A 22537-nucleotide genomic window follows, 5' to 3' on the forward strand; every position below is an offset into this window, starting at 1 on the left:
ATCTAGCTCTCTGCTGTGGCCTGGGAATGCAGCAGAAAATGCCCCAAGTCCTTGGACCCCTGCATTTGTGTGGGAGACCCAGAAAAAGCTCCTGGCTTTGGATCGGCGCAGATCCTACCATTGCAGCCAATTGGAGAGTGAACCAGCAGATGGAAGACTGATCTCTCTCTCTCTCTCTCTCTCTGCCTCTCCTCTCACTGTGTAACTCTGACTTTCAAATAATGTTTTGCATGTGGAGATCTGGTTTTCCCAGCACCATTTGTTGAAGATGTTCTTTCTCAGCCATGGTACTGTCTGTGTATATAAAAGCTGTTGATTTTTTCGTGTTGATTTTATATCCTGACGCTTTACCAAACTCTTCTATGAGTTCCAATAGTCTCTTAGTGGCATCTTTTGGATCCCATATATATAGACTCATGCCATCTGCAAATAGGGATAGTTTGACTTCCTCTTTCCCAATTTGTATCCTTTTGATTTCTTTTTCTTGCCTAATGGCTCTGGCTATAATGTCCAGGACTATATTGAATAGTAATGGTGAGAGTGGACATCCCTGTCTGGTTCCGGATCTCTGTGGGATACTTCCAGTTTTTCCCCATTCAATAGGATGCTGGCCATGGGTTTGTCATAAATTGCCTTGATTGTGTTGAAGAATGCTTAGAGTTTTCATCATGAAAGGGTGTTGTATTTTACCAAATGCTTTCTCTGCATCTATTGAGATAATCATATGGGTTTTGTTTTTCAGTTTGTTAATGTGGTATATCACATTGATTAGCAAATGTTGAACCATCCTTGCCTACCAGGGAGGGATAAATCCCACTTGTTATAGGTGAATGATCTTTCTGATGTGTTTTTGGATTCAGTTGGCTAGAATTTTGTTGAAGATTTTTGCATCTGTGTTCATCAGGGAAATTGGTCTGTAGTTCTCTTTGTTGTATCTGTGTAGTTCTTTTGTACAGGTTTAGGAATTAAGGTGATGCTGTCTTCATAGAAGGAATTTGGGAGGATTCCCTCCCTTTCAGTTCTTTTGAATAGCTTGAGAAGAATTGGAGTTAGTTCTTTAATGTCTGGTAGAATTCAGCAGTGAAGGTGTCTGGTCCTGGGCTTTTCTTTTTTGGGAGGGTCTTTATTACTGATTCAATTTCTGTCTGGACTGTTGATCTGTTTGGGTTTTCTGTGTCTTCATGGCTCAATTTAGGTAGGTTGTATGTGTCCAGGAATCTATCCATATCTTCTATGTTTCCCAGTTTGTTGGCATACAGCTTTTTGTAGTAATTCCTGATGATTCCTTTTATTTCTGTGGTGTCTGTTGTTAAATTTTCTCTTTCATCTCTAATTTTATTGATTTTGGTCTTCTCCCCCTTTTTTTTAATTGGGCCAATGGTGTATCAATTTTGTTTGTTTTGGGTCGTTTGATAGTATCCCATAGATGTCCAAGAGTGTTTTTTAGTTTTCTAATTTTTCTTTTTTTGGTCTGACTATAAAATTTCCAGCAATCTGTCTTTAACTTGGATATTCTTTCTTCTGCTTCACCGAGTCTGTTGCTAAGGATTTCCATTGCATTTTCTACTTGTTCTATTGAATTCTTCATTTCCAAGATTTCATTTTGATTTGGTAAATCTTCTATTTATTTACTTACTTACTTACTTAGCAGAGAGGAGGTTTGTTCTGCTCTATTGGCTTATTCTCTTGCTCACCTCCTCTCCTCAAAGGAGACCAGTGCCTGGGTGCTAGCCCTAGTGGGTACAATATGCATCTGCACTGCCACAAGAAGCACACAGCGAATCTGAGCAGTCCTTGATGTGACCATGGATGCCATAGCAATGACCCTCACCAGGGAATCCAGGAGCATGGGGAGCCTCCCACAGTGACTGTGCAAAGTCCCATGCACACCCTGAGCCCTCCCACACAGCCACAGCGTTTCTCACAGTCCGGGCTCACAAGCCTCCCACGGTCAGCCCCTTCAGTTCTCCCAGCCAGTCTCGGGTGTCTCAGCTTGGCTAGTCGCTGGGCGCATGGACATGAACTGGGGTAGCTCTTACATAAGTCCAAATAGTGCCCACCCTCCCTCGGCTTGTTACAGGATGCTGGTGCAGGGTGGTCGGGGAGAGAGGAACATGCCACCTTATTTTCTCTTCTAGTTTGGCAGGTACGCTGTCCCCCACAGGGCTCCAAGCTGGATTCCTGCTAGGCTCTTACCACAGCTTTATCACCAGTGGCTTGGGCTGCTACAGTCTGGTCTCACTGCACTCTCCACAGCTGGTGCTGAAGTTCTCAGCTGCTGGTCCTGAGTTGGGTGTGTCCACATCCTCCATATAGGTCCAAATGTCCCTCTAATTTGCATGTCATTTCTTCTGTGGCTTTCTTCCTAATTCTTCGCTAAGATCACACTCTCTCCACTTTTTTTCTGAACCTCTGTTATTCAGAACTTTCAGGATAAATGTAGTTGGGAAAAGTATATTTTTATACTTTTATATATACCATACTTTTATACTTTTATATATACCATAGGCCATCCCACAACAAATGTGGGGGAGGGATAGCAGTAGCCACAGCCTTTCAGCTGTGGGAGGCACGGTTCTCCTGGCATGCCGTGGCAGGCAAAGGAGAGAGAATGAGTTCCTAAGAAGTTTGCCACCATCTGGATACCAGGAGGGTAAGGCAGAGGTTCTTGCAGTGTTTCTCACCATCGTCTTGGAGCCATTTCCTCATATAAACTGTGTTCTTTATTCATTAATAGCAAAAACAATTCAACTCCGTTCTCATTAATCAAAGTAATGAGGACAGGCGTTTAGCCTAGTGGTTAAGACCCTGCTTGGGAAATACACATCCCATATCAGAGTGCCTCAGCTTGAGTCTGGCTCCACTTTTGATCACAGTTTTCTGCTATTAGCCTGGGAGGCAGCAGGTGATGGTTCAAATAGTGGTCCCTGCCATGCTCCTGTGAGATATACGTTGAGTTCCTAGCTCCTGACTTTGATTTGGCCCAGCCGGTCTGTTGTGGGCATTTGGGGAGTGAACCAGTGGAAGGGAATTCTGTTTGTCTCTATGGCTCTCTGCCTCTCAAAATAGAAACTCTAAAAAGAAGTTCTTTAAAAAATGGTGCTTTTTTGATGACATGTTAGGGTTAGATCTATGCTAGCAACATTGATACACCGCAAATTAACTTTCTCTTCTAAAATGGTTTGTTTCCAAATTGCAACAAGCTTCCTGCCAATGGAAATTTAAAAAGTAAAAGATTGCATAGCTTGAAGGAAGAGAGATGTGTTATAGTTTCTACCAAAACAATTTTAAAAGCAGAAATCAAAGGAAACGCCTTTCATGTGCAGATTTGAATCTGAATCTTGAATTCCAGTTCACATGAAAGAATTAATCATAACACCTTTTTTTCCTTAGGTAATTTTGTGAGAACAATTTTGCAGCCTGCTCTTCAGTTGATTGCCAGTGAAGATGACGATAGCATTTCAGAGACAGTGGACCAGGGATTTTCCCACTTTTCTGAAGCACCAACAAAACAAGGGGCTTCGTGTAACAAAATGTCCCCAGATAAGGACACAGGAGAGAGCTGGACATTGAATTCAGAGAAGCTGAGGCAGCTGGGATCAGCGAAGCAAAGCGATCCTGATCTTTCATTTTTAGTTGTGAAGAATAATGTGGGAGAAAAGCATCTTTTTGTAGATCTAGGTAAGTAACATTGACAGTTGTTTCTTTCTGACTGTCCTGATGTCCTCTTGTGAGACACCTGTCCATGCTCACTGTCACTGTGCACAGGGTTCTCATTACCATCTCATTATCATCGCGCTCCCCAGCGACAGTGCAGGTCAGGAACAGAATGTGATCAGCCCGCTTAGGCTTGGGGAATCCACAAGGCTTCAGTTCAGAGATCTTGGGGCGATCCCTGTGGAACAGAAGCCCCAGCCTGGCCTGGGCTCTGAACGAGAGTGCCTGTGGCATGCTCTGCTCCAAGTGTCCAGGGAGTTCTGTGAGGGAATGGGGAGACCTGCACCCTCCAGCATGCCAAGAGTTTAAAGCAGATTCAGTCAACTTGAGAAACAATATAAAAATGGTACTCACATCACAAAGCAAGGCTGAGCTTGCTCTTCCCTGAAGAGCTTTGTGGTAGAGGCAGGGCAGGCTTTTGATCCTGGCCGGGACCCTCGAGTTAGCCTTCTTTCACAGACTGGTGACTTCTGCACCCAACCGTGCTCAGTTTGGGTCTCTGAACCTGAGTGTGTAGAAGGCTCTAGTGTGGCAAGACTTAAGCCTGATGTAATATACAACCTAATGAAGTTCTAACTTGTGATTTGGAAAGCTGTAAGAGCATTTTTGCCATTGAGCACTTCAGAGAGCTGCAGTGCACACAGGTTGAGGGCAAGTGGGCTTTAATTTGGGGCAATGTTTTCGGGCTGACAGTGGTACCAAGGTTAGAGAATTGTTCCTGATTATCTTTCCAGTGCCCCTGAATCAAGTGCCAGAATTTGGAAATCTAAGTCGGGTAAGTGCAGTGTGTCAGTTTTGGTAGGCCTAGGATCAAGCAAAGATAATGCATAACAGTAAGAGCAACATTATCCAATAAATATGCTGTGCCTCTAACCCAGTGTTGAAATCCCTAAACAGAATACCCCCGTTCATGACCGTTCTATCCTTGAAGTCACATTACTGGGAAATAATAGGAATTAGGAAGAAATAACAGGAAAACAGTCAGGAAATTTCTCTGGTATTCTTGAATGACAGATTTTAACAATATATATTTACATATTAAAAGAGGATGAGGAAGTATTTTACTTGAACTATCCTTTGAAAGTTTCAGAGATTTAATAGTACATGCAGATTTTTGTTGTTTAAATTTTATCTTATTGTAGTTCTATAGTATGTCTTGAAATCAGGAATTGTGATACCTCCAGCTTTGTTCTTTTTAAAAAAAGATTTATTTATTTGAGAGGCAGAGTTATAGACAGAGAGGTCTTCCATCCACTAATTCACTCCTCAGATGGTTGCAACGGTCAGAGGAGAGCCAATCTGAAGCCAGGAGCCAGGAGCTTCCTCTGGGTCTTGTTCTTTAAGACTTCCTATTACTAATTGAATTTCATTGCTGCTGTTGGTCTGTTCAGGTTTTCTATGTCTGCATGGCGCAATTTGAGTAGTTGTGTTGTCCAGAAATTTATTCATTTATTCTAGATTTTCTAATTTTTTTTATTGTATAGTTTCAAATAGTTCCTACTCTGGTATGAGTTATAATGTGTCTTTTACCTCTGGATTTATTTTAGTCTTCTCTCATTTTCTGGTTACTCTTGTTAAATGTTTTTGGATTTTTGTTCATCTCTTCAAAAATCCAAATTATCATTGATCTTTTGTATTTTTATTTTCTTGGATTTACTTCTTTGACTTTTGTAATTTTGTCCTATTAACTTTGGAATTGCTTTTTTTTTCAGTTACCTATGATACATCATTAGGGGTGTTTTGATTTTTTTTTATGTAACTGCTTATTGCTGTACACTTCTTAGTACTGCTTTTGCTTCATGCCATACATTTTGTTGTATCCTATAGATTTGTTGTGTTTCTATTTTTGTTTCAAGGAATTTTAATATTTCCCTTTTGATTGCTTTGATTCACTCCCCAAATGACTGCAATGGGCAGAGCTGAGCCTATCTGAAGTCAGGAGCCAGGAGCTTCCTCTGGGTCTCACACGTGGATGCAGGGGCCCAAGGACTTGATCCATCCTCTGCTGCTTTCCCAGGTGCATTAGCAGGGAGCTAGATAGGAAGTGGAGCAGCTGGGACTCGAACTGGCGTCCATATGGGATGCCAATGCTGCAGGACAGGGCTTTAACCCATTGCACCACAGCACTGGCCTGCCCCATATATTTTTATAATTCCTAAAGTTAATTTTGCTGTTCATTTCTAGTTTTTATTCCATTGTGGTCAGAAAAGACAAATGTTATGATTTTGATTATTTTTTTTCTTGAGACTTGTTTTGTGGCATAGTGTATGGTTTATTCTTGAGATCTTAATATGTTGATGAAAGGAATGTGTACTCTACAGCTGTTGGATGAAATGTTTTATAAATGTCATTAGGTTCACTTAGTTTATTGTACAGTTTAATTATTCTGAAAGGCAGGAAGAGACAAAGAGAGCGCTCTCCTATCTTCTAATTCATTTCCTAAGTGCCCACAGTAGCTGAGCTGGGCCAGGTCCAAGCTGGGATCCAGGAAGCTAATCTGGTCTCTTATTTGGGTACAGGGATCCAACTACTTGAGCCATCACCTGTTGCCTCCCAAGGTACGCAATATCAGGAAGCTGGAGTCAGGGGTGTATGTAGTACTCAGCCCCAGGCACTCTGCTATAGGATGCTGGTGTCCCAAGAATGTCTTAACTATTGCACCAAATGCTTGCCCCTGTGATATAGTTTAACTATGATATTTCTTTGCTGATTTTTCTTTTGGTCTGGATGATCTTTCTACTGATGGAAACGGTGTTTATGTCCCTCACTATTGTTGTGTTTGGGCTTATCTCTCCCTTTATATCTGATGTTTGCTTTATGAAATTTGGCACTGTAGCCTTGCAAAAACACTTAAAGTCATCTTTTTGATGAATTGATCCTTTGATCATTATATAATGACTTTCTTTGTCTCTTTACAGTTTTTGTCTTAAAGTCATATTGTCTGATGAGTACAGTTATTCCTGCTCATTTCTGGTTCCATTTGCAGGGGATATCTTTTTCCATCCTTTCACTTTCAGCCGGTGTCTTTCTTTATTGGGGATTTAAGTTTCTTGTAGGCAGTATATCACTGAACTTTTTTTGTATTTTTTTTTAAGATTTTATCTATTTATTTGAGAGACAGTTACAGTCAGAGAGAGGGAGAGACAAAGAGAAAGATCTTCCATCTGTTGGTTCACTCTCCAAATGGCTGCAATGACCAGAGCTCGGCCGATATGAAGCCAGATGCCTGGAGCTTCTTTCGGGTCCAAGTGCTTGGGCCATCTTCTAATTTTCCAGGCCCTACCAGAGAGCTGGATCGGAAGAGAAGCATCTGGGACACAAACTAGTGCCCCTGTGGGATGCTGGTGCTGAAGGCAGAGGCGTAGCCTACTGTGCCACAGTACTGGCCCTTGGACTTTTTTTTTTTAACCCATTCAGCCATGTGTATCTTTTATTTAGAGAAGTTCATTTAAATTTATTTTTTGGTAAGTTATGAATTAGTCCTTTTTTAAAAATTTCTTTTTATTTTGAATATTCTTTGTTTTTTTTTTCTAGTATTTTTAAACTTTTATACAGTTTTTATGGTGATAATTATCTTTCTTTTGCTTTTCTCTGTAGCACTTCCTTAAGCATTTTTTGTAAGGCAATCTGGTGGTGATGAAGTCTGTTTTTCTCATCTTAGTAAATATTTCTTGTTCATTTGTGAAAGAGCTTTTCCAAGTATAGTGTTCTTAATTGACAGTTTTTTTTTTTTCTTCAGAACTTGTAATATATCACTTTCCCTCTTGGCTTGTAAGGTTTCTTTTGAGGAATCTGCTGTTGGTCTCGTGGGAACTCCCTTAAGTGTGACTTGAAGCTGTTCTCTTGCAGATTGTAGAATTCTCTCTCCATAGTATATATATTTTTTCTTTTCTTTTCTTTTTTTTTTTTTTTTTGACAGGCAGAGTAGACAGTGAGAGAGACAGAGAGAAAGGTCTTCCTTTGCCGTTGGTTCACCCTCCAATGGCCACCGTGGCCGGCGCACTGTGCTGATCCAATGGCAGGAGCCAGGTACTTATCCTGGTCTCCCATGGGGTGCAGGGCCCAAGCACTTGGGCCATCCTCCACTGCCTTCCCGGGCCACAGCAGAGAGCTGGCCTGGAAGAGGGGCAACTGGGACAGAATCCGGCGCCCCGACCGGGACTAGAACCCGGTGTGCTGGCGCCGCTAGGTGGAGGATTAGCCTATTGAGCCGTGGTGTCTTTGATGAATCAAAGTTACTACCTTTAAATAATAGTAATAGTCTGATTTATTAGTGTTTTCCTCTGTGGTTATTTATTGGAATTCTGTAAAATATCTTTGCTTATCCCCGGGTCTTGAAGATATTCTGCTTATCTGTATTAACTTTTTTAAAAAATTAATATTTAAAAATTTTTTTGAAATTTATTTTTTAAGGAATACAAATTTCATAGGTACAACTTTAGGAATATTGTTACTCTTCTCACCATATCAGCCCTCCCACCCACACTTCCAACCCATCTCTTCCTTCTCTCCTTGCCAGTACCATTCTCCATTAAGATTGATTTTCAATTAACTTTGTACACAGAAGACCAACTCTATGTTAAGTAGATTTCAACAATTTGTGTGTGCACTTGTGCGTGCACACACACACACACAAACCTGGGAAACTGGTTTTACAATTAATTCTCAGTACAACTCATTGAGGACAAATGTCCTGCATGGGGAGTTAGTGCACAGTGACTCCTGTTGTTAATTTAACAATTAACACTCTTATGTATGACGTTAGTGACCACCCAAGGCTCTTGAAATGAGCTGTCTGGGCTATGGAAGCCTTTTGAGTCCACAAACTCCGTCAGTATTTGGACAAGGCCATAAGCAAAGTGGAAGTTCTGTCCTTCCTTTAGATAAAAGTACATCCTTCTTTGATGGCGACTTCTTTTCACTGGGATCTCTCTCACAGAGATCCTTCATGTAGAACATTTTTTGCCACAGTGTCTTGGCTTTCCATGCTTGAAATGCTCTCATGGGCTTTTCAGCCAGACCAGGAAGACTTAAGGCTGATTCTGAGGTCAGAGTGTTATTTAAAGCGATTGTCATTCTATGAGTCTGTTGTGTGGACTGCTTCCCATGTTGGACATCCTCTCCTTTTTAATTCTATTACCAGGCACTTGATCCTGCCTATATGTTCACTTTAACAGTTAATATGATCACTTCAACAATTAAGATGGCATTTTTACCACCAAGTTTAATGGGATTTGGAGTCCCTTGACAAATTTGTAACTGTATCCTTAGAAGTAAGTCTGTAGGAATGTATGCAGAACTATATATATTAATAGGTAAAAACATCCTCCTCCCTCCCTTATTCCCACTCTTATGTTTTACTGATATCTATTTTCACTTGACTTTATATACGTAAGATTAACTCTATGTTAAATAAAGAGTTCAAATAGGATGCAGAAAAAAAAATCCAAAGCCAGGAGCCAGGTGCTTCCTCCTGGTCTCCCATGCGGGTGCAGGGGCCAAGCACTTGGGCCATCCTCCGCTGCCTACTGGGCCACAGCAGAGAGCTGGACTGGAAGAGGAGTAACTGGGACTAGGACCTGGCAGCCATATGGATGGTGGCACTGCAGGCGGAAGATTAACCAAGTGAGCCACGGTGCTGCCCCCCCCAGGGTTTTTATAGTCCCCAGGCAAACAAGTATTAGGTTGTCTGCATTCCTTCTTTCCCCTGGCCCTGCTGGACCAAGGATGGCCCACCTTATTGATTGCCCCCACCTGGTCCTGGCAGACCAAGGACTGCCCGGTGTCAGGTTTCAGCACAGAGAAGCATCCTGGGCCTAGCCACTTCCTTTGTCTTGTGAGAAGCCTGTCATGGCGTGGCTCTGGCCTCTCACAGTGTGGGATGCAGACGCCGCAAGCAGAGAACTAACTTACTGTGCCACAGCACAGGCCCCCATTTGTTTTCAATTGAAAAGTTGATAGAAAACTGTCTAGCTTGTACTTTCTGGAAATAGCATTCTTCCATGTCAATTCTAAATTATCTTCATACCTCAAAAGGCTCATGGAAAATCAAACTAAAAGATAAATTTATTTTGGTGCAAACAATTCTTGAAATCTGTGCTTGCAAGGGTTCTTCAGAATCTTCATGGAAATTGCACAGATTTCATACATACTACTTTACTAATTTTTGATGTAGGAGTTTATACAAGAAATAGAAACTTCCGGCTGTATAAGTCATCAAAACTAGGAAAGCATGTGGCTTTGGAGATTGCTGAAGATAACAAATTCTTTCCTAAACAATCAAAAACGATTCCTGAAGAAAACCAGTATTTCCTCTCTTCTTTGGTATGCAATGTCAGGTATGTAGGCAAAAATTAAACTGTTGTATACTCCTGATTGATTATTCAGTCATGAATGCTATTGCATATTGCTAAAAAGTGAATTGTGTAAATTCATCCTATCTCAAGAAAATGACTCTCCATTCTTAAAATACTCTTTTCTGAGATTTTTAGCCACTTAGTTTCCTCTCTGTATCTTTTTTTTTTTTTTTTTGACAGAGTGGACAGTGAGAGAGACAGAGAGAAAGGTCTTCCTTTGCCGTTGGCTCACCCTCCAATGGCCACCGTGGCCGAGGCATTATGACCGGCGCACCGCGCTGATCGATGGAAGGAGCCAGGTGCTTCTCCTGGTCTCCTATGGGGTGCAGGGTCCCAGTACTTGGGCCATCCTCCACTGCACTCCCTGGCCACCGCAGAGAGCTGGCCTGGAAGAGGGGCAACCGGGACAGAATCCGGCACCCCAACCGGGACTAGAACCCGGTGTGCCGGCGCCGCAAGGCAGAGGATTAGCCTAGTGAGCCGTGGCGCCGGCTCCTCTTTGCATCTTTTAAATGATTATATCACGTATTTTTCAGTTTTTCTAAAATGAATATCACTTTTATAAAGAATGAAAACAACTACCTGAGCTGGACCGGAAGAGAATCAGCTGAGACGTGAACCTGGCCCATGTGGGATGCTGGTGCTGCAGGTGGAGGCTTAGCCTGCCACGCCACAGCGCTGGCCCCACTTCCTTTATTTTTTAAAGTGGACATAATACCACCTATTTTCAGAATTTTTAGTAGAATTAAATATGTTAAAACCGTTCACATAAAATACTTAAAACAGTGCCCAGCACATGTTAGCATCTCAGGAGATGTCAGTTGGCACTAGTGGTGGATCTGAGAGTCTAGGAGTTGTATCAAAATTGTGTATCTCCTGCTGTGTTCCAATATCGATCCTACAGACAATGGAGGGCTCTTCCGTCGAATAGGATTACCTCAGGGCCCACGCTGTGGTACAGCTGGTAAAGTTGCTGACTACAGTGCTGGCATCCCATATGGGTGCCAGTTCAAGTCCCAGCTGCTCCACTTCAGATCCAGCTCCCTGTTCATGTGCCTGGGAAAGCAGGGAATGATGGCCCAAGTCCTTGGGCCCTGCACCCACATGGAAGACCTGGATGAAGCTCCTGTCTCCTGGCTTCAGCCGGGTCCACCCCTGGCTGTTGTGGCTCCTTGGGGAATACACCAACAGATGGAAGACCACTCTCTGTATCTCTCCCTTTCTCTATAATTCTCACTTTCAAAGAAATAGATTTTTTTTCTGGTGCTGTGGTACAGCGGGTTAAAGCCCTGGCCTGAAGCGCCGGCATCCCATATGGACGCCGGTTCTAGTCCCTGCTGCTCCTCTTCTGATCCAGCTCTCTGCTGTGGCCCACGATAGCCGTGAAGATGGCCCAAGTCCTTGGGCCCCTGCACCCATGTGGGAGACCCAGAAGAAGCTCCTGGCTCCTGGCTTTGGATCAGTGCAGCTCCAGCCATTGCGGCCACCTGAGGAGTGAACCAGTAGATGGAAGACCTCTCTCTCTCTGTCTCTACCTGTCTTTCAAATAAATAAAAATAAATCTTTAAAAAAATGTAGGATTACAGGAGCCGGAGCTGTGGCATAGCGGGTAAAGCTGCCACCTGCAGTGCTGGCATCCCATATGGGCACCGGTTCAAATCTCGGCTGCTCCACTTCCAATCCAGCTGTCTGCCATGGCCTGGGAAAGCAGCAGAAGATGGCCCAAGTGCTTGGGCACCTGCACCCGTTGGTAGACCTGGAAGAAACTTCTGGCTCCTGGCTTCTTATCAGCTCAGCTCCAGCCGTTGCAGCCAATTGGGAAGTGAACCAGCAGATGGAAGACCTCTTTCTCTGTCTCTCTGCCTCTCCTCCTCTCCCTGTGTAATTGACTTTCAAATAAATAAATAAATCTTTTTTAAAAAAATAAAAATTATCTTACTTTTCTTTTGTGTGTCTAAGTATATACCAGATATTTTTATTTCAAGGAGCCAAGGCTAAATTTTTTGATTACAAATGTGCCTTTTCTTTGAGTAAATTTTAATCAGTTTTTCCCTTTAATCTTTTTTTCTTCATATTTTGCTCTTATTCACGGTTTTTTCTTTTTTATTCACGGGTTTATAACAAATTTCAAAGGCTCCATGTGTTTGGGGAATAGTACGGTAGTTCATTCCCCAAATGCCCACAACATGCAGGGTTGGGCCAGGCTGAAGTTGGGAGCCAGGAACTCAGTCTGGGTTTCTCATGTGGGTGGCAGGGACCTAAATAGTTGAACCATCACTGTTGCCTCCCAGGTGCAGGTTAGCAGGAAGCTGGAATCAGAAGCAGGGCTGAGATTCAACCCAGGCTCCTGGATTTGTGATGCAAATGTCGTAAGTGGCATCTTAACTCTCAGGCCAGACTTCCCCCTGAGAAAACTGCTGAACAGTGATCATCCTACTCTGTTAAACTGACAAATTTTTTATTTTTTTAACTAACAAATCATATTTTTTTTTAGATGAATAGAATTGGTGTTTTTGTGGAGAAATGTGGCTTAGTTACAGATCTATTTGGAATTTAGTTTTCTTTCTATATATCCCTGCTTGTTTAATTCTAATATAATTTTTAATTATTTTCTTCAGATTCTCAGATACTTTACGAATTCTAACATGTGACACACCTCAGAATAAAAGAAAGCGAATGAAGCACTTTAATAGTACCAGCCCTTCAGGTAATTTTAAAAGTAATTTTCTATCAGAATTTAATGATTAAAAACTCACTTTGCCTTAAAAGGTCATACAACGTAAGTATTCATCTCTGCTGATTACTGGAGATTACTTTGAGGTTGCTATTCAAAGTGAAAAATGGTTTTAAAGATTATTATTAAAGTATTTACTAGTTTTCATTGTATGGAATTTTTCAAAACAGTATAAGGTGATTAGATTTTTTGATAAACACATGAAAATAAAGTAAAAATTCTCTTTACGCTTTTGTCCGCAGTCCAAGAGGGGGACCCTGCAGTAGTTTGCTACTTGGTCCTGCAGAGCTCCCCCTGTATTTTCAGTACAGGGAGATCTTCCTCATGCTTGTAGTGACTGCACAGTGTTTGTAGAGCGGCCCTATCAGGATTTACCCATGCTCGTCCTGAAGAAGTGCGGATTTTTCTCTTAAGGTTCCTTACATAAACCCTCCAGTAAATATTTTTATTAATATGTTTCAGTATATTGCTTTATTATAAGTAGGGAAAAACAAAAATAATTAAAGGTACAACAAAATTGGATTGGTGACATACCAATATTCTGTAGCCATTAAATTTAAATTTATAAAGCCTATATAATATGTAAAATACCCATTTATGATAAGATACAAAAGGCACTAAAATTTCATATGGTATGACCACAAGTTAGTGTAACTTTTTTGGTAGATTTAACAGTTTATTTTGGTTTTTGTCATTGAAAACAACCCATTCAACCATGTGCCACCTGCTTGGTGCAGTAGGAGTCAGGTCGTTGCTTGAAACTCTGATAGCCCACGTTGGAATGCCGGGTTTGGGTTCCTGCTACTCCACTCCCGATCCTGCTTCCTGCCAGTAAGCGTCCTCAGAGGCAGCCAGTAACGGCTCCAGTACTTGAGTCCCAGCTGGGAAACCCAGGTGAGTTCTGGGCTCCTGCCTTCAGCCGGGCTCAGACCTGAGGCATCCGGGGAGTGAACCAGGGAATAGAGGATCTCTCTGTCTGTCTCAGTGCCTTTCAAACAAAGTGGAAATAAATAAAAATCCTTAAGAGTGGTATGCAAAAAGTCTGCAAAATAATCTGTACTTTAAACATGTTTAAATGGTTATCTGAATTCTGGCTTGTTCAGTAGCTTTGTTATTACGTCACAGCAGCCAATGATCGTTTGCTTCAGTTGGAATATGCCTCCTAAATCCAGCTTCATTGCAGATTCCAGCTTCCCTGTAACTTGTGTCATTTGCCCTAGAAAACTTTTCTTTAGGGTTAAAATGGCTGTGTGAAGGGCATCTTCAAGTTTTCTTGAAAAGAAAATATCTTGAAAAGATATAATGGCAGAGCCGGCGCTGTGGCTCAGCTGGTTAATGCCCTGGCCAGGAGCACAGGCATCCTATATGGGTGCCGGTTCGAGTCCCGGTTGCTCCTTTTCTGATCCAGCTCTCTGCTATGGCCTGGGAAAGCAGTAGAAGATGGCCCAGGTCCTTGGGTCCCTGCACCCTTGTTGGAGACTCGAAGGAAGCTCCTGGCTCCTGGCTTCGGATTGGCCCAGCTCCAGCCGTTGTGGCCAACTGGGGGAGTGAACCAGTGGATGGAAGACCTCTCTCTCTCTGCCTCTCCTCTCTGTGTAATTCTGACTTTCAAATAAACAAACAAATCTTTAAAAAAAAAAAAAAAAAAAAAAAAGGCCGGTGCCACGGCTCACTAAGCTAATCCTCCGCCTGCGGCGCCAGTACCCCAGGTTCTAGTCCCGGTTGGGGCACCAGGTTCTGTCCGGGTTGCTCCTCTTCCAATCCAGCTCTCTGCTGTGGCCTGGGAGTGCAGTGGAGGATGGCCCAGGTGCTTGGGCCCTGCACCCACAAGGGAGACCAGGAGGAAGCACCCCGCTCCGGCTTCAGATCAGTGCAGCGCGCTGGCCGTAGCAGCCATTAGGGGGTGAACCAACGGAAGAAAGACCTTTCTCTCTGTTTCTCTGTCTCTCACTAACTCTGCCTGTCTCAAAAAAAAAAAAAAAATGTAATGGAAGTCTGAAAGTTTTCCCATGCGCTTGGTTCTTTCCCATTGTTGTGGCTTTCCAGGCAAAGTAAGCTCCAGATGGTTCTGACTAAAATAAATATGGCTGCCTTTCATTCCAACCAAAATTAAGAAACTCCAGACAGACAGTACCTGACTGTGACTAAGTCTTGCATCCCAGAGCTCCTGTACCATTTGAGCTGTGGGAGTGGTTTCTTGGAAGACAAGAACATCTCCTCTTGCTAATGCCACAGCATTTGCAGCTTTTTAGAATTTTATCAATTTTTATTTATTTGAAAGATTTTCCATCCATTGGTTCACTCCCCAAATGCTTGCGGCAGTTTCGGGTGGGCAGGCTGAAGTGAGAAGCCTGGAACTCCATCTGGGTCTCCCACATGGTTGGTAGGGACTCTGATTCCTTGACCATCATCTGCTGCTCTCTGGTCTGAGCATTAGCAGGACGCTGGAATCAGGACTGTGGCGAGGACTTGAATGCAAGCGTTGTATGGGAGGTGAGCATCCCAGGCAGCACTTAACTGGTGCACCAAATGCCCATATGGTTTGCACCTCTAGTTCGCACTGAAGGAGCTCCTGCACCTACTGCAGCCAGAGCACATTCAGTGTGGACAAGTTGACCTGCCAGGCCGAAGGTGGCCAGTGAAGAGCTGCAGCCTGCTCCTCACATCCCTACACGTGGGAACTGCCTGGGTGACATTTTCTTACACATTTGTTTCCTCTGGTTGTTTAACATGTATTTCTTGACATTGATCTGGAACTCACTTCTCTCATTTTTACATTAATATATTTTCTTTATTTTTTTAAAGATTTATTTGAAAGGCAGAGTTAGAGAGGCAAAAACAGGGCGAGGGCCTTCAATTAGAGAGAGAGAGAGAGAATGAGAGAGAATGAGTCTTTAATCTGCTGGTTCATTGCCCAGATGTCGCAATGGCTGGAGCTGTGCCGATCGAAGCCAGGAGCTTCTTCCAGTCTCTCACAAGGGTATAGGGGCCCAATGATTTGGACCATCCTTCTACTGCTTTTCTAAGCCATAGCAGAGAGCTGGATCAGAAGTGGAGCAGCCAGGACTTGAACCAGTGCCCATATAGGAAGCTGGCACTGCAGGCTGCGGCTTTACCACTATGCCACAGTGCCAGCCCCCACATTAATATATTTTCTAAAATCTCTCCACTTATTTTCATAAGGGAAATATAGACTTCATTTTAAGAAAACTATTTGTCTTCAAAACTTAAATAGGGGGGTCATTGCTGTGGCATAGTGGGTAAAGCTGCCACCTATAGAGCTGGCATCCCTTATGGGTGCCGGCTCGAATCTTGGCTGCTCCAGTTCCGATCCAGCTCTCTGCTATGGCCTAGGAAAGCAGTGGAAGATGGCTCCAGTCCTTGGACCTCTGAACCCACGTGGGAGATCAAGAAGCTCCTGGCTCCTGGCTTTAGATCGGCCCAGCTCGTCATTGTGGCCACTTGGGGAGTGAACAAGTGGACGGAAGACCCCTCTGTGTCTCTGCCTCTCTGTAACTCTGCCTTTCAAGTAAAATACATCTTACAAAAAAAATAAAAAAACCTTAAATAGAATTTTATTTAATTTTGTTTATTTAAAAGGCAGAGCAGCAGAGAGGTGGGTGGTGGGTGGGATGAGGGAGAGACAAAATGATCTTGTTTTCATTGGTTCACCCGCACAAATGTCAAGTCTGGGGCAGGCTAAAGCCAGGGGCTAGGACATCCTGGTGTCCCAAATAGGTGCTTAGGCCATATTCTGCATAGGCACGTTAGCAGGAAGCTGGATTGGAGGCAAAGCAGCCCGGACTCACATCAGCACTCTGATACAGGATTCCAGTGTTGACAGTAGCAGCTTAGCCCACTGCACTACAACATTAACCCCTCCATGAAGTTTTAAATGCATCATTCTACATTACAATAGAGTTTTAGGTAGAAATATAATTGAACTGTTAGTGCCCCCTAAAGACCACAGGGAACACACCCATAGCAAGGAAGTTGAGTCAGTTAGTCCTGGAAACAGTGGGAGGCTGCTTTGTAGGAAGGCTGGGCTTGTTCCGAGTTGGGTGTTGTCAGGGACAGTTCTGGGTAGCTCTGTAGCCCTTATCTAGAATGCAGGCGGGCTAGAGGGAAACTGAAGCTATGGTGGTACGGCCACAGCAGTTGGCCAGAGTAGGGGGCCAGTTGGTGATTTTTGTGGTTTGCAAAATGCTCATGTTCTGACTGTTCAGACATGATTACAGAGTGCTCTCGTTTTAGTCGTGAGTCCTCATGACCACAGAGTGGCCTTATCAATGTTATCTACTTCCCTGTAGGATAAAAGAACCTATGAGCTAACTGCAAATTGCCAAACCACCCCCCCGCCCAAAAAAACACCCACCCAAACTGGAAGGGTTGCAAAACCCGTAACTGTTCTAAACAGCAACTTAAAATTTAAGTTCTCAACTTTCAGATGTTACAATTTTTAAATAATTCTTCTCTGTTGCAGTAGGAACCATCGAAGGTTTTCAGTGTTCACCCTACCCTGAAGTCGATCAGTTTGTTCTTTCCTTGGTGACTAAAAATGACATTAAAGGAGGTACAACTCATCTTATTTTTTATTAACTGTTATATGATAGAGTCATGATATCTTTAGAAACATTCTTTATTTTAGGAATTAGGCGTTGGAGCTACTTTTTCCCAGAACAGTTGTTGGTTTATGATATTTTCAAATATCGCTGGTGTGAGAACATTGGAAGAGCCCACAAGAGTAATAACATCATGTAAGTAATCTTGTTTATTAATGCTGAGATGTATTCTGAATGTTTATAACTTTTTTTTAAAGATTGTTTTTAAATTTATTTGAGAGGCAGAGTTAGAGAGATGGAGAGTCAGAGGTCTTCCATCCACTGGTTCACTCCCCAAAAGGCTGCAATGGCAGGAACAGAGGTGATGAGGAGCCTGGAGCCAGAAGCTTCTTCTGAGTCTCGTACGTAGAAGCAGGGGTCCACTGCTTTCCCAGGCCATAAGCAGGGAGCTGGATCGGAAGAGAAGTAGCCAGGACACAACTGGTGCCCATTTGGGATGCTGATGCTGCAGGTGGAAGCTTAGCCTACTAAGCCACAGCACTGGCCCCATGTTTACAACTTTGAAATAAAGCTGACAATATAAAAATGTAACAAGTTAAACTAATTAGATTATTACATTTGTTGGGGTTTATAATATTCAGAGATCTTATTACATTGCTTCTAACATACGGCAGCTTTATTTGTCCTTTGATAAAATGACATAGTCTATAATCTTGAAGACTGAAGTAAATTAAGGACTAAAAAGCAAGCAGCAGGCAGGGAGTGGATGTGATGAAAAGGGTGTTCTAGATACTTGTGGAAGTGATTGAAACTGGGCCGATTACGGCAAGACGACAACTCCTCAGTGCTACAGAGCTGGAGGTTAAGGCTGTGTTAACTGAATATAGATAAATCACACATTACTGAGCTATTGGATGCTTGTTAGAAATGCCAGGCCCTGTTTTAGGTAATTTTTTAAAATGCTCCTGGCAAAACAAGAGGAAGTAAAAAGATGAAGTAAAACTAGAAATATAATTTAAAATAATAAAGGGATATAGACAGAAGGGGAATAAAACAGAAATCTAGTTACAACATGGGAAATGTTATTTCATATTTAATGTCAAAGCTGATACTCTTACATAGCACATGTGCTAGAAGGGGGAGATGATCCAAGTGTGTGTTGGAAAATGTGTGGCATGATTCAGTGCTATGGTTGATATTCTTAAATTAAAAACAATCTTGAAAAGCTCTATTCTTGGGCCACTGTTGTGGCCTCGCACAGTAAGCTGCAGCTTGCAGTGCTGCTGTTCCATGCCAGAGCACCAGTTCAAGTCCTGGCTGCTCTCCTGTCCGTCTAAAGCGCCTGGGAAAGCAGCAGATGGCCCAAGAGCTTGGGTCTGTCACCCGTGAGGGAGATCTGGGTGGAGTTCCAGGCTCCTGGCTTTGGCAGTTTGTAGCCACATTGGGAAAGAGCCAGTGTGGAGAGAAACCTCTGTTGCTTCCATGTGTGTTTCCCTCCCTCCCTCCCTCCCCTTAAAAATAAATAAATCTTAAAAGAGAATTATATGCTCAATACACCAAGCTGTCACCAAAAAAGATCCCCACAGTCCTATAACCCAGTGAAAACTACAGTTAGCACTGATGCATCTTTCTAGTCTTCTGTGCGTGGACATTTACAAAAAAAAATAAGATTATATCCAATTATTTTTAGCTGTGAAATATTACATGTAATAGTATATATATGTGTAAGTAATATGCGCCTCTTAAAGACCAATGCTCAAATTCCATTTTGTGTAATTTGATGGACACAGGGAGAGAGCTGTTCTATCTTTCAGGGAGATCTTCTGTCAGCGTGTGTGTTTTTCTCCTGAAGTCCATTTTGTGTGATATTTTAGGCAACTGGTTTTGTTTGTTGTGTATCTTCTTTCGTTTTTACTTTTTAGTTGAAGATTTAGTCATGTTTCTTTTAGACAGCATTGAGTTGGATTTAATTTTCTATACAGCTTAGGTATTAATACTTTTCTTTTTTTAAACAAAGGATTCTGGTTGATCTGAAAAATGAAGTTTGGTATCAAAAATGTCATGATCCTATATGTAAAGCAGAAAACTTCAAAACTGACTGTGAGTTATTAATTTTTACATTTACCATAAAGTAAAAGTTAATGTTTACATAAAAATAGTTTTACTATCTTTCTGATTCAGGTTTGCCATTACCTGCTGAAGTGTGTCTTTTGTTTCTTTTCAAAGAGGTAAGTGCAGTTTTGTATCATTGTCATTACTAAGTCTTGGTATTATAGTATAAATGAACCAGGAGCACTGTCCACTAAGCTTTTTTTTTTTTGACAGGCAGAGTTAGGGAGAGAGAGAGAAAGGTCTTTCTTCTGTTGGTTCACCCCCCCAAATGGCTGCCATGGCCAGAACACTGTGCCGTGCCAAAGCCAGGTGCTTCCTCCCAGTCTCCCATGCGGGTGCAGGGGCTCAAGCACCTGGGCCATCCTCCACTGCCTTCCCAGGCCACAGCAGAGAGCTGGAAGAGGAGCAGCCAGGACTAGAACCCAGGGTGCCGGCGCCACAGGCGGAGGATTAGCCTAGTGAGCCGTGGCACCCGCCTCCACTAAGCTTTTTAAGCACAATGTTTGTAACACATTGTTTTCACTTGAAGATCCATCTTGATGATTTTCCTACCTCAGTATATATTTAATAACACATACTTCATTCTTTACTGCATAAGATTTAGTACACTTTAACCAGTCCTAGACATTAAAGAGGTTTCTGGTTGTATAAACCAAAATACCCTTCTTTCTTTCTGGCACAGTGCTTGCAGCAGACATATCAGAGTGCCCAGTTCTTGTCTGCCTCCTCTGCTTCCTGCAGCCCACATGGGAGACCTGGATTGCATTCCAGGTTCTTGGCCTAGCCCTGGCTGTTACGGTTATTTGGGGGGAGTGAACTAGTGGATGTGGGATCTTTGTGACTCTGCCTTTCAAATAAAAAAATTGCATATACCCTTTGCTGCCATTTTTTTCCCCCAAAGATTTATTTGAAAGTCAGAGTTACACAGAGAGAGGTCTTCCATCTGCTGGTTCACTCCCCAACTGGCTACAACAGCCAGAACTGCGCCAATAGGAAGCCAGGAGCTTCTTCTGGGTCTCCCACGAGGGTGCAGGGGCCCAAGCACTTGGGCCATCTTCCACTGCTTTCCCGGGCCACAGCAGAGAGCTGGATCTCAAACCGGTGTCCGTAGGGGATACTGGCACTGCAGGTAGCAGCTTCACCCACTATGCCAGCAGTTTTAATCGTGGTTTGACAATCTAGTAATACCACCAAAATTTCTTTCAAAGATCTTTATTTGCCCAAATAATTTAAAATCTTCCTCATAATATTACAACATTTTTATCTGGGCTCATATTTTTAAAACCAGTAAGTATACATAATACTCTGTGGGGCCTTTCCTTTTTAAGGTTTATTCTTCCATCCACTCCCCAAATGGCTGCAACAGCTGCTTCTGGGTCTCCCACGTGGTGCAGGGCCCAGCTGGGACTTGAACCAGTGCCCCTACAGGATGCTGGTGCCCCAGGCGGAGGCTCCACACCTAATTTAAGCATGTAGCTGAGGAATAAGGACATTGTTACTTGGCTATGGTACATGAAGTTAAGGAAATTTAACATCACTATTATCTCATGTAAGCCTTAGTGATTAGTCCTTGGCAGTTTGTCTTTAACAGGTACACAGGCCACTTGAACAGGTAAGTCTGTCCTTGCTGTAGCACCTGCTGGGGATGTTGAAACATCTGTGCCACAGAACTGCAGGCAGTTTCAAATGGGGAGTCTAAGGAGTATCTGAGCCAACTCCAGAAACAGTTAATATTCTCACTCCTATCGAACTGGTCTTAAGATCTTAATATGTGGTGATTTCATTATATATTCAGTCTATGTAGAATTACAACTAGATTTTTTTTTTAAAGGAAGAAGAATTTACAACAGATGAAACTAGGAACCATGAAACCACGAGCCCTCATAAACCATCCCCAGGTGCATCCTCTGACCCTGGCTGGGACAATGGCATGGATGATGCTTGCTTTTTAGAAGCCACTGAAGATGCTGAATTAGCAGAGGCTGCAGAGAGCAGTCTTCTGCGTCACAGTAGTGGAGTGGATGAGATTCCTGATGACCTCATTATGGAAGTATTACAAGAGTAGCCAACTGTGGACATTACATAAGCAGCTGTAATCTGCGAGATTTGTAACAAAAAATTATATTCAGTCTGTCAAATGTTACTTGGAAAATAATGTAAGTAAATCAATTTTATTGGAAATTAACTGTAGTATTTAGTCTATGTTCACATTGTCTTAATTTTACAGGTTAAAACATACATGTTTGGGGCTGATTCAGATAGGGTTTCAACATTTTTAAATTACTCAAGACATTATCCTAAAAGGATCATGGCCTCTAAAACTATTAATCAGTACTAAATCCTGGGGACTGGACCCTACTTGTTTTCAGAGGCCGCAGGGGAGTAAGTTGGCACATTTCAGTACGGCTGTCTCCTCAGTGCTGGTCAAGGAGATTCTCTAATTGGTGGTTGATATTTTGCAAATGATTTTCAGCTCCCAAAAAGGTTCTTGCTTTAAATAACAGAGCTGGAAGGCTGGATGAATCATACTGTTGAAAGAAAATAATTCAGATTAGCTAATATCAAAAACTCTTACAATCCTGTCTTTACATAGTTCAATCTGAAACCAATGGAAAAGATCTAACTTGTCAACTCCTCTTCCTTTCACTTTTACAATTGGTTTTAATTCATTTCCTTAGGATAGAATTCGTAGAACGTTGCAAAGGAGTGGCTCTGTACATCTGAGTGCCTGGGGCAGGTCAAGACTTGGTTTGAGCAAGTCTGTCTGATCTCATGTCTATTTTAAAACACACAACAAAAAACATTAGGCAGGTTTACTTTTACTGGAAGAACCAAAGGATGAGAACACCCAGCTTATAATAGCTCATAAGGGGAAAAAAAACTCTAAATCCACTCTAAGAAAACTTTAATCATGGAACTGATCCTTCCAATAAGACAAAATTACTATGCAAGTCGAACAAAATCAACTCATGAGTTTAAACTAGTAAGCCAACCCAAAATTGATTAAATTCCTCTTTAGTTTTCTGACTACTACCTAGAAAACAGTGGATTTTTTT

The 22537-nt window shown here is 42.4% G+C and overlaps 3 protein-coding genes across 26 annotated transcripts in view; 1 reads left to right on the forward strand and 2 right to left on the reverse strand.

Annotated features, from left to right (window-relative positions):
- LOC127485275 (MAP/microtubule affinity-regulating kinase 4) overlaps nt 1-22537 on the reverse strand; it is a 165381-nt gene that overhangs the window by 93459 nt on the left and 49385 nt on the right. The window lies entirely within an intron of this gene.
- Nucleotides 3519-21549, forward strand: LOC127485279 (DNA-directed primase/polymerase protein). Of its 2 annotated transcripts, none has more exons than XM_051828098.2 (8): nt 3519-3681; nt 9893-10055; nt 12692-12780; nt 17291-17380; nt 17456-17564; nt 19387-19469; nt 19551-19597; nt 21313-21549. In XM_051828098.2, exons 1-8 carry the CDS (start codon nt 3534-3536, stop codon nt 21544-21546), a joined length of 963 nt encoding a protein of 320 aa, XP_051684058.2. In that variant the 5' UTR covers nt 3519-3533; the 3' UTR covers nt 21547-21549. The 2 variants fall into 2 exon arrangements, with proteins under 2 accessions (XP_051684058.2, XP_051684059.2); XM_051828099.2 differs by having other exon boundaries at nt 17294-17380.
- LOC127482610 (centromere protein U) overlaps nt 17382-22537 on the reverse strand; it is a 49113-nt gene continuing 43957 nt past the window's right edge. For 8 of the 12 annotated variants that reach the window (XM_051828094.2, XM_070067775.1, XM_070067776.1 and 5 more), the window contains one exon: nt 17382-17940. In XM_051828094.2, the coding sequence (XP_051684054.2) occupies nt 17608-17940 (333 nt within the window). In that variant the 3' untranslated portion in view covers nt 17382-17607. Of the gene's footprint in view, nt 17941-20677; nt 22010-22537 lie in introns of those variants that run through there. The other 4 variants (XM_070067782.1, XM_070067785.1, XM_070067783.1 and 1 more) reach the window with 1 other exon arrangement.

This window comes from Oryctolagus cuniculus, unplaced genomic scaffold (genome assembly GCF_964237555.1).
Source record: "Oryctolagus cuniculus unplaced genomic scaffold, mOryCun1.1 SCAFFOLD_105, whole genome shotgun sequence".
Lineage (NCBI taxonomy): Eukaryota > Metazoa > Chordata > Mammalia > Lagomorpha > Leporidae > Oryctolagus > Oryctolagus cuniculus.